General features: G+C 45.0%; 1 protein-coding gene across 2 annotated transcripts in view; it reads left to right on the top strand.

Annotated features, from left to right (window-relative positions):
- The first annotated feature begins 1,110 nt into the window (after positions 1–1,110).
- VWC2 (von Willebrand factor C domain containing 2) overlaps positions 1,111–16,990 on the top strand; it is a 28,040-nt gene continuing 12,160 nt past the window's right edge. Inside the window, exons 1-2 of one of the 2 annotated variants that reach the window (XR_013390508.1) lie at positions 1,111–1,449; positions 5,776–6,566. Coding sequence is in view for 1 of the 2 variants with exons in the window: in XM_028702693.2 (XP_028558526.2) it covers positions 5,850–6,566 (717 nt within the window). In the remaining variant the exon portion in view is untranslated. The remainder of the gene's footprint in view (positions 1,450–5,775; positions 6,567–16,990) is intronic. The other variant, XM_028702693.2, reaches the window with a different exon arrangement.

The raw sequence follows: 16,990 nt of genomic DNA, 5'->3' as shown, positions 1-16,990 counted from the left end.
TGTTTCATTATTAGTGGTCAATGTATATGGTCTTGGCTTATGAATTGGTTTAAACAATTAGGAAGAAGAAAAGAAAAGAAAAGAAAAGAAAAGAAAGAGGGAAGGGGTGAGTGGGGTTGGGTTGGGTGGTTATGCTTCTGTTATTCTGTGTGTGTGTGAGGGGTTGTGTCAGCATTACTTGTATGGGTTCTCTTACTATTCACTTTCCACTGGAGACTGGAAATGATTTTCTTTTTTGTCAGCTTCCTCTCAAGCTTTATATGCTCCTTGAGGTTTTTCATGTGGGTTTTTTTATTCAGAAGTGCTGACCAGTTGACCTATTGGGGTTTTTATGGGATCGGCTTTGACTGCATGGCTAGGCCAGGTGAGGTTGGCTGATGGCTCTTCATGACCCCTTGGTGAGTTAAGGACTTCCCCTGCATGCAGAGACAGGCCAAGGAGACCCAGAGTGGGTCCAGTGGTCAAGAAGGCAGTTTCTGCATGTGGGGGCAAGATGGGGCTCGTCCACCTGGGAAGAAGGGAAACTCTGCTGGCTTCCAGGATCTCTTCAGGAGAAGAAAAGGCTCAGGAGTAAACCCTCCACAAATCTGGAGTAGAGTCCATAAGGCAGCTGGGTGGCACCTTGCACACCTCCTTCTGTCAGCTCCTGCGGCCAAGCTGGGGCCAAACGTCTCTCCTTTGGAGCACCTCAGCGAGGTTGTCCCCTGGCAGCCCAGGACCTCCGTGTCCAGGAAGGGCACTTGGGTGCTGCAAAGATTGGCTTTACATCACCCCTGGAGGCACACTCCATTGTCTCTTGAGACGGACGGATGCCATCAAGCAACCGATATTAATAACACTGTAGGCTTGTAATAGATCTTTTAATATACAAGGAGTCTTTTTTCCTATTAATGTTGAATGGTTTTCAAATTCTTGGTTCCCCTCCTTCCCCTTGTGCCTTTTGAGCTGCTCTTCTTTGCCTCTCCCTTGAGCCCCGTCCGCAGAAACAAGCCGGGGGCAAATGAAGGGAGAGCCGTCGCGCTGTCTCTCCGAAGGGTGGTCGTCCTGCGGGGCGCCAGGGAGTCGGAGCTGCTGCCCGCCCAGCCGCCCCCGGGGATCCCGACGGGGCCCTTCCCTGGGCGGGCTTCGCCTCAGGCGCCCTCCCGACCCGCTGGCCGCTCCGCCGTCTCCCTCAGCCTCCCTCGGCCGCCGCTCGCCTTGCGCGACACCAGCGCCCCCGCCCCGCCCGCCGCGTCAGCCGCTCGCAGCGCGTCTGAGGCGGAGGCAGCGGCGCGAAGGAGGGCGGCTGAGGGAGCGGCCGGAGCCGGGCAAGCGAGGAGCCCGCGGCCGGGCGGAGGAGGAGAGGCCAGGGCGGCGGCGGCGGAGCCCAGGAGGGCGGGCAGCCCCCAGGAGAGCCGCCGCTGACGGGAAGCCCAGGGCAGCTGCTGGGCTCGGGCTATGCGCGCAAAGGTAAGCGCCGGCGGGCGGGGGGCGGGCGAGGGGGGTCCTCCGCCTCCTCGCGAAGGGGAACTTTTGCCTGTTCGGGGAGCAGGGAAGTTGCGGGTCGTGTGTCGCGGCGCCGGCAGCCCCGATCAGCCTCTGCAGCCCAGAGCCCCGCGGCGCCTTTCCCGGCAGCGCCACGGAGCCGCCAGCCTTTTGCGGCAGCCGGCTCCCGCCCGGGCCGGATCCCTGCAGCTGCAGCCCCGCCGGGTCCCCGTCCCCCCGTCGCCGCCCGCCCGCCCGCCCGCTGCCCTTCGGCCGCTCTCCCCGCCCTGCTGCCCCAATGCGGCTCCGGGAAGTCGCGGCTTGCTGGGCTCCTTCCCGACATGCCCACCTGGAACGGGCTCGAAGATGGAGCTGCAACCTGCATTTGGTTTCCCCGGAAGGAGCGGGGTTGTCTTCCACGAAGGCCATTGCAGTGTCAGAGTGTTTGTCCGTCTCTCTGTCTGTGTGTTTCTCTTGCAAACCATCGCCTTTAGAGCACATCTTTCCCTCCAAAGAATCTCGGGAACTGTAGTTTACCCTTCAAAGAGCTGCCACCCCAACCGGCCCCTGTGCGGCCCCCAGAGGGCTCTTTCCCCCCAATGTGTGTGGTGTGCAGCCTCCCTGAACCCTGAGCTGTTCTCTTCATTTTATTATTGTCACTGTTTTGTCATTTTCTTTGGGACTTCTTGAAACATGAAATGTTCCTTACAGCCTTCATTCTCCTGACAATCCCCGGGGGATGATTTCTCATTCTCAGAGAGTCCATTACTCTGGGGCTGTATTCGCATCATACGTGTTACACCTGCCTGCCCCAAATCCTGGGAAATGTAGTGTACCCCTCACAGAGCTACAATTCCCAGCACTCTTCACAAACTACAGTTAAGGCGTATATGCAGTCTTTATTTCTGGGTTTTTTTTTAATGTATTGGAATGTTTTGCCTTGTTTTTCAACTCAGAGGTTTTAGCAGTTCCCAAGTGTCTGAACCCTGAACTTTCGAAACATGAAAAGTGCGCTACAGTCTTCATACTCCTTACCAACCTGGGGTATTATTTCTCAGATAGGGAAACTGAGGCTGAAGGTGAGTTGAGGTGTAAGATGCTCACCAAATTAAAGGCAGGAGCAACAGCAGTGCTAGAATTAGAAGTGGGTTGGGAGCAGAGCTGTTTTTCTAGGAAGAGAGGCAGGAGCATCTCCCTCCTTCTCTTACAAAAGAGCCCTGGTTGGGAGAGCGATCTCCATGGTCTACAGTTGCACATATTGGTTTTTTTGCCATTCTTTAAGGGGCCTTTTGCATGTTTTGATCACCAGAAGTGAATGTGAAAAGATGGAGCAGACCCTTCATAATGGTGTCTGTTTCCAAGCATCTGAACAGATGAAGTAGGAGATCTCAGGACACTCTAGTCTTTAAGGTGTGCAAATGTAACTGACTTGTTCAAGTGAACTTGAATGTAAAGGTAAAGGGACCCTTGACTGTTAAGTCCAGCCATGAACGACTCTGGGGTTGTGTGCTCATCTCACTCTATAGGCCGAGGGAGCCGGCATTTGTCTGCAGACAGCTTCCGGGTCCTGTGGCCAGCATGACTAAGCCACTTCTGGCAAACCAGAGCAGCGCACGGAAATGCCGTTTACCTTCCCGCCGGAGTGGGACCTCTTTATCTACTTGCACTTTGACATGCTTTCAAACTGCTAGGTTGGCAGGAGCAGGGACTGAGCAACGGGAGATCACCCTGTCGCTGGGATTCAAACCGCCGACCTTCTGATCGGCAAGTCCTAGGCTCAGTGGTTTAACCCACAGCACCGCTGGCATCCCTTGAACTTGAACTAAGGAGTCTCAAATCCAGCACTATCCATTACACCACGATGGTTCTTCATTTTATTTTTCATTCCTTTCCTTCTTCTCAACATCTGTGGATAGGAATATATGAGTTTGCATTCTCCCCAAGATCATTTTAGTCCTTGGACTTAATGATCTTGCAGGCCCTCCCCACAGTCATCTGTGAAGCACCTAGTAAACATTCCTCCCCACTCCATCCTTTACAATTGCTTCTGCATTCCTGATGTTGGGCAGGGGTGGATGAACAAAAAGCAGTATGCAAACCCAGACAAAAATAAAACAAAGTTCTGAGCACGGTCATTTTCACATTTTATACTCTCTTACTTAAATCGTAGCACTATAATGATTACAGGAATAAAATGGAACTTGCCTCTGCTGCCCTGATGTGAATGTACTTGAATTATAAGCATTTTCTTGTAGAAAAGGATAATATGTTTAAATATAATAAAATGAGCTTCTGTAGCCAGGTATACACTGTTTGTGTCTGCATTTATGAGAATGAAGCGATGCTGTAGCCAGTGGCATGAGCCCTGGTGGGCCCTTGCATGCCCAGGGCGACTCAGCTGCTGACACGAAACCTTTCTGCTGTGAGCTTGGAAGGTGAGATCAGGTGTATTTACGTTTAAAAATAGAGGACCTGAGTGGAAATGGTGGGAGTGTTAATTTATAACCAATCTTTAACCAATTGATTGATTGATTTATAGATAGTAACATACAGTCATACCTCGTCTTGCATTAGGTTCATGTTGCGTCTTTTCAGCTTGCAAACGCGGCAAACCCGGAAGTGTATACATCCGGGTTTTGCCACACGCGCAGAAGCATTCTGTGCACTTTGCACATGCGCAGAAGCACTCTATCGCGCTCCGCGCTTGTGTAGAAGCACCACCTTAGTTGCAGACTTTTTGGGGTGCGAACGGCACCCCGGAACGGATCGTGTCTGCAACTAGAGGTACCACTGTATGAATCAAGTTAAAGACCCATCTAGTCCAACATCCTGTTCTCCTAGTGATCAACCCTGGGCCTGTGGAAAGCCTATATTGTAATTTTACCTTACAAACCGCCCTTAGATCTACAGATGAAGGGTGGTATACAGATTTAACAAATAATAATAGCAATACATAGGGGACCTGAATGCAAGAGCGCTCTTCCCTCTGGTGATTCCCATCTGCCGGTACTCAGAGACATAAGAGAACAAAGCCATGTGACAAGGAGCCACCAGTTGCCTTTTCCTCCTCCATGAATTTGCCTGGTCCTCTTTTAAAGCCATACAAGTCGGTGGCCCCCACTATATTCTGTGGGAGCAAGTTCAGTTGTTTTACTATCAGTTGTGTGAAGAAGTATTTTCTTTTCATTGGCAAGCAACAGAAGAGGTTGGATGTTTTACATGCTAATTAATGTGGAGGGTAATTGATGACACATCTAGAGTCACCTTTCTTTAATCCATGGGATTTATTATTCGAGACTGCTGTTTCTTACTTATTTTAAATTATACACCACAGTTCTCTAATGAGAAGCATTCTGTATATGAGAAAGAAAAGTTAGGAAATTTTGTTGGACGGAATTCACATGGAAGTTTGGTTTTAGTTTGTTGAACTTAGCTTGTTGGACTGTGAGATTTTTCTCTGTGTAGGCTTTTTCTCTCTCTCTCTCTCTCTGTGTGTGTGTGTGTGTAGGTTTTTTTCCATAAACCTAGGTTATAATTTTATTCCCTGGTATGCAACTCTTCTACCCAGACTGAATGAAAAATTAGTGAAAATGCTGGCACATGAAGTCAGAATATGGAAATATTTTGACAGATGCTTGTTATGTAGTCTGTTGTGATTTGAGGAGGTTCATTTCCTTCCATGGACATCCAGTTTAAACAAAGCCATCTGTGAAGTTTGTTCCCTCTTCAGAGTGTAAAAAAGAAAGAAAGATGGTTTAAGGCTATGCAAAGCTTATCTTATTTGGAGCTCTACGTTGTACTAAAATACAGTAATACTTCCCTCTCCAGTCTTCAGCATCTGCCCCTGTAAATGTAATCTTTTTATAAATAGCATTTATTTTTGTATGACTATATATTTATCCAGATGTTTTGGATTTTCATACGCATTATATTGATTTATCCTTTCTAATGATTTATGGTGAACCCATGGTGCAATGGGTCAGTGCGTTATTCAGAAGGTTAGTGGTTCGAGCCCACCCAGGGTTAGCTACGGGCAGGATTCCTGCATTGCAGGGGGTTGGACTAGATGACCCTCAGTGTTCCTTCCCTGATCCTATGATAAGATACCAAATCTCTGACCTATCTTTTAAAAATAAATAAATATGCTAACTGTGCAGGTCTTTTTCAAGAATGCCAGACAAACCCATGGCTGTGTTGCAATTCAAAACCCTTGACTTTCTATACATGACAGATAAAGGTGTATATATTCTGTTTGCAATGAACAAAAAATGCATGCTGAAAACTGAGGTATCTGAACTTCTCTCTTTCCAGGGACTGTGGCCTGATAGAGTGGTTCCCTTGGATGTGAATGAAGCGTGCCCTGCCCTTCTGGGATGCCTTAGGTGATGCCACGCTCTTCTGCGATGGCAATTGGGGCTCTCTCTGGCTCTCTCCTTGTGACTTGCTGCTTGATGGTTGCTCTCTGCAGTTCCGCTGCATCTTTCCCAAAACTGGCAAAAGTTCAAGACAAGCAGGAGATAAGACCAAGCCAAGAAAAGCGGGATCACACGTCAGCCCGGGAGAGCCAGAATCAGACAAGACCTGGGAAAATGAACGAAATGGGCAGGAGCGGGAGGGAGGAGGGCACCAGAGACTGGAAAAGCAAGGGCAGCAGAAATTATTCCAATAAGGAATCTTGGACTAAGCAAAAACAAGCTTTGAGTAGCCAAGCAACAAGTGGCAAGTTTGGGAGTCTCCAAGCCCAAGGGCAAATGGAAGTTGTTCAGGAGGAGTTTCCAGCTGCTGAAGAGTCTTCCTTTTTGGATGTTGCTGGTGGTACCCCTGAGCCGCCAGAGGAATATGCTTATCCAGATTACCGCGGGAAAGGCTGTGTGGACGAGAGTGGCTTTGTTTATGCGATTGGGGAGAAGTTTACTCCAGGTCCCTCTGCATGCCCGTGCCTTTGCACTGAAGAGGGCCCTCTCTGCATTCAGCCTGAGTGCCCCGGACTCCACCCTCGCTGTATTCATGTGGACACCAGCCAGTGTTGCCCGCAGTGCAAAGAGAGGAAAAACTACTGCGAGTTCCGGGGCAAAACCTACCAAACACTGGAAGAATTCACGGTAAGGAGAAAGGGGCGCTGGGGGTGAGCAGAAAGGGGCTTGTTCTCGTGACGTTGCCCTCCTGTTGGCTTTCGGGTTCACAGAATGGTTTCTTTGACATTTCTTTCACTCCTTTCGTGCACTTTATAGTCCTCCAAAAATACAAGCTTTTACATTAGACAAAAGCACAATATTTTAACAAGGAGGTTCGGGTCATTCTTCAATTCCGTTGTTATATAATTTTCTAAAAACATCTGTAAAGCTCATAATCACAGTTAAGTAATTTAATAATAGCTGGGATGTCCTGTGGATGTCCATTGTATTTTAAGAATAATAATTTTATTGTTCCTGTATTTCATTAGCATTAAGGGGTTTTGTGGGGGAAGGTGGAGGAATATTATTTGTGGTTAAGAACACAGTATTTCTGATTTGGTTTTGTGCATTTTCTCCTGCTTTTGCCTCTTCAAATGAGGATGTCAGAGTTATATAATCTTTCTGTCAGGTCTGTTAGTCTGTAGTCTAACACTAAGAGCATATTTCAGGGAGCTTGATATGGCTAGTTTAATCAGGGTTGGCATTTCTATCTGGTAAAACACTCTAATGAGGCAATATTTTCATTAACTTGGGAAATGTAATTAATCTTTGACAGAACACTGTAATGATTTGTACTTTAGGCTCAGTGACATGGTTGATTTCAGGGGAACTTTTTTTAAAAATACTGGGCGATGTGCTGCCGGCTTATTGTTTGCAAGAGTTCTTTTCTATCAGTATGTAGAGAACTGCACTTTATTGACATGCCACTTGGAAAGCCATGTTTCTAGGGCTGAAATTATATGTGACATGCAGGGAGGCGGCGTTTCTCCCAATTTCTTCTTTTAAAAACAAACAAACCACAAGCTGCCATGGGAGAGTTCAGTCTTCAGCGGAGGACCAATGGGGGAGGAACTGCTTAGCTCTTCTTTTTTTCAGCAGAAAACCTCTGAAGGTGGAAAGAGTTGAAGTAACCTTTTTGGTCAGCAGAACAAACCAGTTAACTATGCTTAAAGTTGACTTCTGAATTTTGACTTGCTTGGAAGCCATTAACCATAGTTCTTGGTTCAAGCAAGGCTGGATTACCAGTGGTACAATTGCACCAGAGGGCAGGGCTGCAAGGGGCACAGATTCCGAGCTTCCTTTTAAAAAAGTAGAAGATGTGAATGTCTCGTTGTCCTTGAGCCTCTTCTGCTCCGCTTCTTCCTCCACTGCTACTACTTGCTGTTCTGATTCCCCATGAACTTGCTCTCATTTCCTAACTCCTCAGAACCTCTCTCCTGGTTACTTATTTGAAATATGTCTCATATAATTGGGAAGCATTAAGCAATCCCCAAATAACTGAATTTTAAACGTTAGCAGTCCTTACAAAAAGTCATACACCTTACTTGATTGTTTTAGTGGCCTGTCAGATTTAAAACATTCATCTTCCCAAATGCACAAACACTTCACTGGGAGGCTTTCTAGAAATGTCACGGCTCCTTCCTTGCTAAGCAGCCTCTTGACAGCACATGTTGGTGTGGCAGTCGGTTGTTCTGGCAAGGTTTAAAGATTTTTCTGCAATCGTGAAAAAGTTTTACTTGTTGCTTATGTCACACTCAGAATATGCTTTCTCCTTCTAAAACTGGCTTTTGTCCCAGATGCAGCTGTGGTCAGGAGTTGTGTTCCAGGGCACTCTATGAAAGTGAGACCACCCAAGCCTTCAAAAGCAGAAATAAACTATATTGAGACCCATGTTAATCTCACCTAATATATTTTAGAACTACATAAAATGTTCCAAAATACAATATGTATTGAAGGAAAAAATTGAGACACTCCTTTGTGTTCTTCTGTCTATGGTATTAAGTCTGGCCAATGGTCGATAAGTGTTTCCAAGGCAACTGCAGAAAGAAAATTACCTAAATTTTAATGGAACATGAACAATTAGGGATTCCACTGAGTCTTCCACAAAGACCCTAGACATTTGCAAAACCAGCACCTGCCTTTTAAGTACAAACCCTCCCATGAGATGATTAACCTCAAAAGAAAGAATATTCAAAGTATTTGCATGGAAAGTGGGGATGGGTGCAAGTGTTACATAAATTTAGGTGTCCACAGGTCAACAACTCTGACATTAAATTGTGTTGGTTTCAGCTTCAAAGCCCTCAACCTTTAAATCAATGTGGTTTGGCTTGAAAGCCCTAAAACTTTAGACACATGACACACACACTCTCTCGCTCTTGCTCTTTCTCAATTGGCAGTTAAGGGAAAACTCACAGAAAGCTATAAACTAGAAGTTTTATACTGCCTGTCTCCACATTTTGCGAATAGCTTGCAAACACTCTGAACCCCCCACCCACTCAGGTGTACTCTTTTGCAGAGAGTCAGTATATGCATCCACTACGAAAGCGTGATTACCCTTCACCTTATGCTCAATAAAGGAATACGCCAAAGGAATGAAGAAAGATTGGTTTATTACATGAAACTAAAAGAGACAGAGTATATAGATGTTGCTTCAGGGAGCAAAATTTGCGGGCAATAAATACAGTCACTAAGCATTTATACACCTTAATTATAGAGTGCAAAGAGAGTCTCTAAGTACCTAAGCCTGAAGAGTGAGTGCAACAATGTGCCACAGACTCACATTAAAAGAGAAGATGGGGAGGGATCCAGATCTAGAAGCAGGCCCAGAAGGATCAGAGATCTGTACCTCCTGTGAGAGTTAGGCTCCCCCTTCAGAATCCTGTGCCAGGAAAGCAACAGGTTTATCACCTGTACCTTTGCTTATGATCCATCAAAGCGTAAGGTTGGTCCTTGAGAATGTATAACAAAAAGAAGATACCAGTGGAGATTGTGAGCAACCCAAGCTTTGAAAATCTGGGGTTTAAGTACAGTTTGGGGCCAACCGTACTCTATGGAGAAGAAAGAGCGTTTCCTTAGTGAGTTGTTTCAACCATTGGTTATATGTGCTAGTTTACTATTCTGTTTACTAATGTATTTTGAAGCTGAGGGGACGTGGTCTTTAATTTGGGAATACCATATGACCATACAGTTCCTGAATAAGAATGGCATCTTGAAAGGAACTTCATTGTCTGTACAAAGTCTGTTTCCTTCTTACATAAGGGTGTTAATTAAGTTTCCCGGTCAACACCAGATTATTATGCTGATCCTTTCTGTAAGCATTAAGGGTCAAGATGGTTGCTTGTACCTTCCAAGCTAGGTCTTAGATAGGAGCTTGTACCTGGGTCACAGATAATTGATGAAATGTATTTTTGTATTAAACTCATTCTAACTGCACTGATGGCATGATTCATAGAAATAAACAGTGCCAAAAGCAGACAAGCACCCCTCATTACAAAAGCCAAAAGAGTAAGCAGTGCGTCATGTTCTTTGGAAGGAAGTTGTATGCCATATGTTTTCATTTCAGGTGTTATCCAACAGACAGTTTCTGTGGGTGTTTGCAGTCCCCCAAAATAGATCTTTACTGTCCTACCAAGTTATAGTGGCCAAATCTAATGTTACTGCTGCCCCTTACATAGATATCTTACACAACTTCCAGTACAGCTGCTGTTTTCTCCATATGTTTCTATTCACAAATCAATGACCCATCTAATTGCCTGTTAGGTAGCCATCTGCCTTCAGGGTTATTGGCTGTCTAGGACAGGGGTTTTCATCCAGTGTGCCTTGAATGATGGTCAGGCATGGGCGTAGCCAGGGGAGCAGAGGCCAGCTGCCCCCCATCAATAAAAACCAATAGAAATATGAGGTTCTGCTGCCCCAACGAAAGCCTGCCCCCAGCAAAAATCCTGGCTATGCCCATGGGCAGCACTAGCCTGAATCCCTCTTTCCTTCCACCCCTCCTCTGGTGCCCCCTCGCGTCTCTGCCTCCCCAAGACATGCATGGCTGTTTGTTGCAGCAGCCCTAGCTACAAGCTCCACATTCGAATGGTGCCTCTGGGTCTGGCCAGGAGGTGCCAGTTGGCAGGAACTGAGGCGGCCTCGGAGTAAGCAGGTAAGCAGGTGAGGGAGCCCAGATGGTTCCCAGCCCTTGCTGTTGGGAATGGACAGACAAGTGGGAGGCTGGGCAGGCAGGCAGGTGCTGCATTGGCCTTTTTTTTTTGCTTGCTTTGTGCAATGCCTGCCTGGGAGCTGAGTGCCCAGTACCGAAGGGGAGCCTTTCTGCCATGCAGGTCCAGTGGGTGCCCACTGCTACCACTGGTGCCTCCCAAGGTGAGTAAGGTGCTGGCCTGACGTTCACCTTTGGCCAGTCTCTGATGGGCCGTGAAGGCTGGGGGCATCCTCTTCCCAGGCCCGTGGGGGGCAGGTTCCTCTGTTTGGGGTGGGCAGGCGCAGCTCAGAGAGCAGGGGCAGCTGTGGTGGTTGCCTGGAGGACTCCCAAGGAGGAGGCTGAGGGAACACTCCACAAGGGAGGGTGTTCGAAAAGGGGTGGGGGGCTGCTGGCTCTGCATTCAAGGGCTGTGTTACTGAGGCTTAGAGCGCATTTCCCTGTAGGGGAGCCGCAGAAAGAATGTAGTTGGTCAAGGGAGCCATGGACTTAAAAAGGTTGAAAGCCTCTGGTATAGGACGTGAATGATGAAAGAATACAAACAACATGGCTGTGCTCCTCACCCCACTCCCCCACCCTGTGATGATGGAGATGTGATGAGGCTTGCTCATCCGAACGGTATTATTTTTAAGTATATTGCAACGGTTGATCCTCATAAGTTTGAGGTGATGCCAAAAAGGGCATGTGGAAAATTTACTCCAGATTTATTATTATTCACAGCAGCACCCTGGTGAATGGTTTTGTTCTGTTTTTGTGATTTTCCTAAATATATTGTTCAATGTTTGAATTGCAGCCATCAACACCTGGTTCACAAACAACCCTGAGAGGTTGTGTGGCAGGCTTCAGTTTTTAAACCATCACAAGGTCACACAGCAAGCTTCATGATCGCATGTTTTTTATGCTGATGTCAAAGGACATAGTCTTTACTAAAGACTGGTTATGGTTCCAAAGCATATCTTGTTTGGGAGTTTGTTAAATGAAGTAATTATACCTAGAGCTGACCCCCCCCCCCCCACCCCCAGGTTTTAGTATGTGTTGTGAACAGTAATGTGGTGAGGACCAGTAGAAAGGGAGGGGGGTGGAATTGGACTGCAACCCTGTGTAGGCTCACCTGGGAGTAAATCCAGCTGAACACAATTACTTCTGAGTAAACATGTACATGATTGCATGCTCTTATAATTCTGGTTAGTAGGTCCTATGCACTTACCTCCTGTTTTATTGTGTATTCTAATTATGAATATTTGTATTTTAGCATTTGTATAGTTGGTTTTCATGTTGAACCATTAGAAGCCTATTTTGGCACTGAACAGTATATAAACAATAATAATGATTCCTAAAACCTCAAGAAATCTATACTGTGAAACTTTCATTCACCTTTATGTTCCAGCTTCGCTCATTACAATTATGGTTGGAGCCCTGCACACATTCAGTGTGTTCAGAGTTTTTGCTTCAGGCATCAGACTTCTAACCAACATTATTCTTCTCATTCCATTGACTGAATTTGCCACAGTACCAGTGTGACAAACAGCCAGAGAAGTTAGCATAAAAGGAATAAAATAAAACCAATGTCGAAAGTGATCTTTTCCTGTTAATGATGTCGTAAAGGCACTTTGTGCTCACATGGCACATGTGTGAAGTGCAGCAGAACTTCTGTTTGAGCTTTGGACCGGAACAGATTTCTCCCCCTAGTCTTTGGTGCATACCCACTCTCTTATTTGGAGAATATTCATGGTGAACTAGTAACAAATTTGAATTTGGAAAGTTGCCCAGAGCATCTTAACGACACATAATTTCAGGAACAGGAGTTAATTGTGTAGCTTACTGGTGAAACAAATAGGTTGAGAAGCAATTAGTGCAACCCAAATGCAAAATCCACCAGGATATCCCAGCTGAGTTGTGGCGATGCTGGCATAAATCCTTCACCCCACTTCAGCCGGTGGAAGCTGTGCCCACTTAAGTCCCTCCAAGGGGGGCTCTGGGGGAGTGGCAGGAGGAGGATGGGGCAAGGAGAGTCTTGCACCTATTCTGAATCCTGCTCAGCTTGGTCATGGGACCTAGGACCCAATCCTCTAAACTCAGGCCGACACTCACCTGCCCACTCAGCCAGCACTGGCCCCCTCCCAGGGGCTTCTCAACAGAGTTTAGGATAGGGCAGCTTACCGTCAGGTAAGTTGCACCAGTTTCCTATAGTCAGGATTTCTCTGTCTGAAATAGCAAGGATCATAGTGGGGTGTCATTAGTATTTGCAGTATTACTTTTAAAAAAGTATCCTCTTCATGCTAACATTAAATTGCTTTATACAATAGAAAATTTCTATATACTGTATTGGCCTGAATATAAGCCTCACTTGTTCCCCAAATTCCAACCGTGAAAAGTTAAAGTGTGGCTTAAATTTGCGACCTTACAAAAATTGGTTTTTACGACATTACTGCTGAAACAGTAAAACAGAACGGGTGTGAGTGCCTGCGGAATTTTAAGGCAGCAGCTTATATTCATGTATTGTCTTTTTATATTTTCCCTTTGAATTTTAAAGGTGTGGCTTATATTCAAGTGCGGCTTATATTTGGGCCAATACGGTATTATGTAGCCAAGGCAAGGCGAATCGCAAGTAGCCTACTGCCATTTCCCTCCTTCTTTTAGCTGACGTGGACCAAGCAGAGAACTCTGTCATTTGCAACAGCTAAATTGGCATCCTATGCAAGAAAGTGGACCAAAGTTATAAAACCTCTCTAAACCCTTGTTATACTTTTTTTTTGCCAGTATTACATTGGGCTGCTGGACAGAAGTACTTTGACTGTCCTTAGGATGCTCCTGCATGTGTGTTTCCCCCTCACGTTACTACTAAAAGCCATTGTTAAAGGTGGGGCTGGCTCTGGGGACAGAGCAGTAATGCTTGACTCCAGTGCTAGAAACTAGGAGAGGAGAGCTTTCTGTCGCACGGCTCCTGGAATCTACATCATGGGCGCAAAAACAGAAAGTCTAGTTGCCATTTTCTCCTTTTCACAAGAGTTACTCCTCTTGCATTGGGGGAAGTGGCATTTCCCACAGAAGCCACAGTGATCTCTCCTACTGTGGAGGTGGGCATGGGGGCATTTCTCCTCCCGTGCCATCAGTGCCAGCAGCGGCAAATTTATTCTTGAGCCTCAGTTGCCATACATGGTGACAAGATTTCTCGAAATGCTTGCATTCTGACAGTCCCGTTGCAAAATGCGCCTGGTGCCTGACTAATTTCAAATGCTGCTTGACCCTGTGCAATGTTGCTATTTCATTCCTAAGCATAGTTTAGAAATTATGTTCTATTCAGTTCTAGTCAACAATACTTATTTTCAAGCTAAAGTGTCCATGACTGAGGTATAGAACTGTAGTCCTCAGCTTCTTTTCCTCACTAAATTGTTCTATTCTTAGTTGGAACACTACACTTTGGATATGAACTCTTGAGAGATTCTCTCCTAGACATCTCCTAGACACCTATTTTCAGCCTTCCTACAAGCAAGACTTGTTCAGAAGGCCATTAGAAAATGGTTATGATGACCAGAAGTGCTGAGCTTTTTGCAGCGTTGATAAAGCAGTGGGACAGCAGTGCCTTCACTTTTTGAAACCTGCCATTCTGTTCCCTGCAGGCAATACACATGTGCATAAAAGAGTTTGGTTCCTTTCCCTTTTTTAATTTCAATTTTTATTGGTTTTCCATAAAGCCAAGATACACAGAGTCAAGCACAAAACATTTTGTTTCATATAAACAAAACAGAACAGAAAATTTAAACTGGATTCCGAGAGGACATGGTAATATTGACAATTTTGGCAATACAGAAAGGTAGGTTATACCAGTTAAACAGAGAAGTAATACTTGGTTGTTACCAATAACAATTACATTTGTGCACCATTAGTTATATCCATTAGTTACAGACCCCTTACATCTGTTTTCCAATATAAAATAAAGAACATATGGGAAAAACAAGAAAGCAGATAAGAACTGTAGGCATCTCTCATCCATGTGCTTCATCATTTGTGTCATCAATAAAATCAAACGACATAAAAACATCTCCTATTATTTAGCATGAGAAAATGAATGATTCTTTTCCCCTGTAGCTTTTAGGGGAAAGAAGAAATTCACTGGCATTTGGTCAAGGAACACTCATGTAAGATTGCCTTGGGTAGTCCTCAAGGGGCAGAGTTAATGTTGCTTTAGTATCGCTTTACCTTCAGTTACAATTTATTCCCCAAAAGTGTTACTGTCAAGAACTGTTTGAAAAGTGATGAAAATCTAGGCCACGTATGACTAGACTGTGCGGCATATTTATGAACATTTATGCAAGAAGGCCTTTTTGTTCACGTAAAGTTATAACCATGTCTTTATTAATTAGTGCCAGCATTCTGTTATCCTTCTAAGCCATGCTCCTTCATATGTGTCCTTTATGCATCGCAGTGCATTTGCTCTGCAGTTGTCAAGAGTGAACTGTGCAGGGGAAACACCCGGCCATTGCACCTCCATATCAGGGTGTTTATTCACAAAATTTGAGCTACTGCTAGCTCACTTTTCCTGCAGTTCTAATACAGAGCCACAAAGGATTTAAAATCAGGTTTAATGTGAGAAAGAGCTGGAAGATTACTGAGAGCAAATAATTCCGTTAACTCCCAAGGAGATACACAACTAGACACCACAAGGGCAACCTTTAATATTCATTTTTCAACAAACACAAAGATAATCTTTAGAACCAATTTTCCAGAACATGGACTCCAGTTTATCATAGTTAATCCTCACCCCCATCCTGCCAGCCCCTTAAACTTCAATCTGTTGATGAAGGGCAGGCAGAGTGTGGACAAAGAATGGGTCAAAATCCACTTCTACCAGTGTGGGGCTATATAATCTAGATATAACACATACCAGGGCCATCTCCAAAGTGGTATTTGTGAAGAAAAGTATTGAAAAAGGCCACTCAGTGCAGTCAAAGGCCTTTAAAGGGTACAAACCAGGGGATTTCTGTTTCGTCAGCTGTGACGTATATTTAATACCCTGTGGATGGAGGAAACCATCTTTCTACTTGAAATAAACCCTACTTGGTTCAGATGAAATGCATGCCACAAGTACAGCTGTGAATATTTTTTGGTCCTGCTGAACGAGGAAGATGGGGCAATAAGACTCCAGCAAGGGAAGGCTCTCCCAGGTTTAAGTATCAGAATCATCCACTTCCCCAACTAGGAGTCAGGAATGGCATCTCCTTGCATAATGTTATTAACAAGAACAGACAACTGCAAGACAAAAGACATCCTTCAAACGCTTGTTTGGATCACCCAGAAGTCCCATCTGGGCCTGTTGATTTGCGACTTTTAAGCTTCTAATTATGGCCTGTTTCCTTCTTAGAAATTATTTGAGAAAGAACTTCCCTGAAGAGATTGAAAGGTACAAAATAGGGACAGAGTGAGTCCAAAAAGATATTGTAATTTGTACAACATCTGGATTGGTGGGGAAGTATATATGTTCATAATACTTCAGATTTGTTGGTGCCGACCTTTAAAGCACTAAATGGCCTTGGCCCTGTATACCTGATGGAGTATCTCCACCCCAATCGTCCAGCCCAGACACTGAGGTTTTGCTCTGAGGGCCTTGTAGCAGTTCCCTCAGTGCGAGAAGTGAGGCTTCAGGGAACCAGGAAGAGGGCCTTCTTGGTGGTGATGCCCACCCTGTAGAACGCCCTCCTATGTTAAGGAGATGAGTACCTATATAACTTACAGAAGACATCTGAAGGCTATAGGGAAGCTTTTTAATGTGTGGTGCTTTATTATGTTTTTATACATGTTGGAAGCTGCCCCCCAGAGTGGCTGGGACAACCCAGTCAGATGGGCGGGGTACAAACAATAAAACAACAACAACAACAATTCACAAATACTTTCCTAAACCTGAGATCCAGAAAGATCATTCACTGATAAGATCTTGCGTGTAGTTCTACCTTTTAAACACATTAGCCAATAATTTGGAATTCTTGTTTCTAAAATTTGTAGTATTTTTTATTAACCTAAATAAAAGACTTAGCAATCATTGAATTCTAAAGCTTCAAGTATGCACCGCTTAGATTAACAATATTTGAGGTCCCTTGGAGAACTGGTGTCCTTATGTTTCCATTCCAATCCCAGGATATCGGTGGTTAATTGGGTTTTGATACAGGATGAGTTTTTTTTAATTTATTTAACAGATTTGCCTGCAGGGGCTCCACAAAGGACCACCGTCATAGCATCCTAAACTACTGGGTATGCCAGACCAATGTCCACATTTAATTGAAAATATTGTAAGAGAGAATCGCTAATGGTTACAGAGTGGTATTTTAAGTGAGCAAGGTGGAATTAAAGTACCATGTTGGAGAACACACAGCAG

Source organism: Podarcis muralis, chromosome 13 (genome assembly GCF_964188315.1).
Source record: "Podarcis muralis chromosome 13, rPodMur119.hap1.1, whole genome shotgun sequence".
Classification (NCBI taxonomy): domain Eukaryota; kingdom Metazoa; phylum Chordata; class Lepidosauria; order Squamata; family Lacertidae; genus Podarcis; species Podarcis muralis.
The sequence above is the reverse complement of the archived record's forward strand: the minus strand, read 5'-3'. Positions and strand labels throughout refer to the sequence as shown.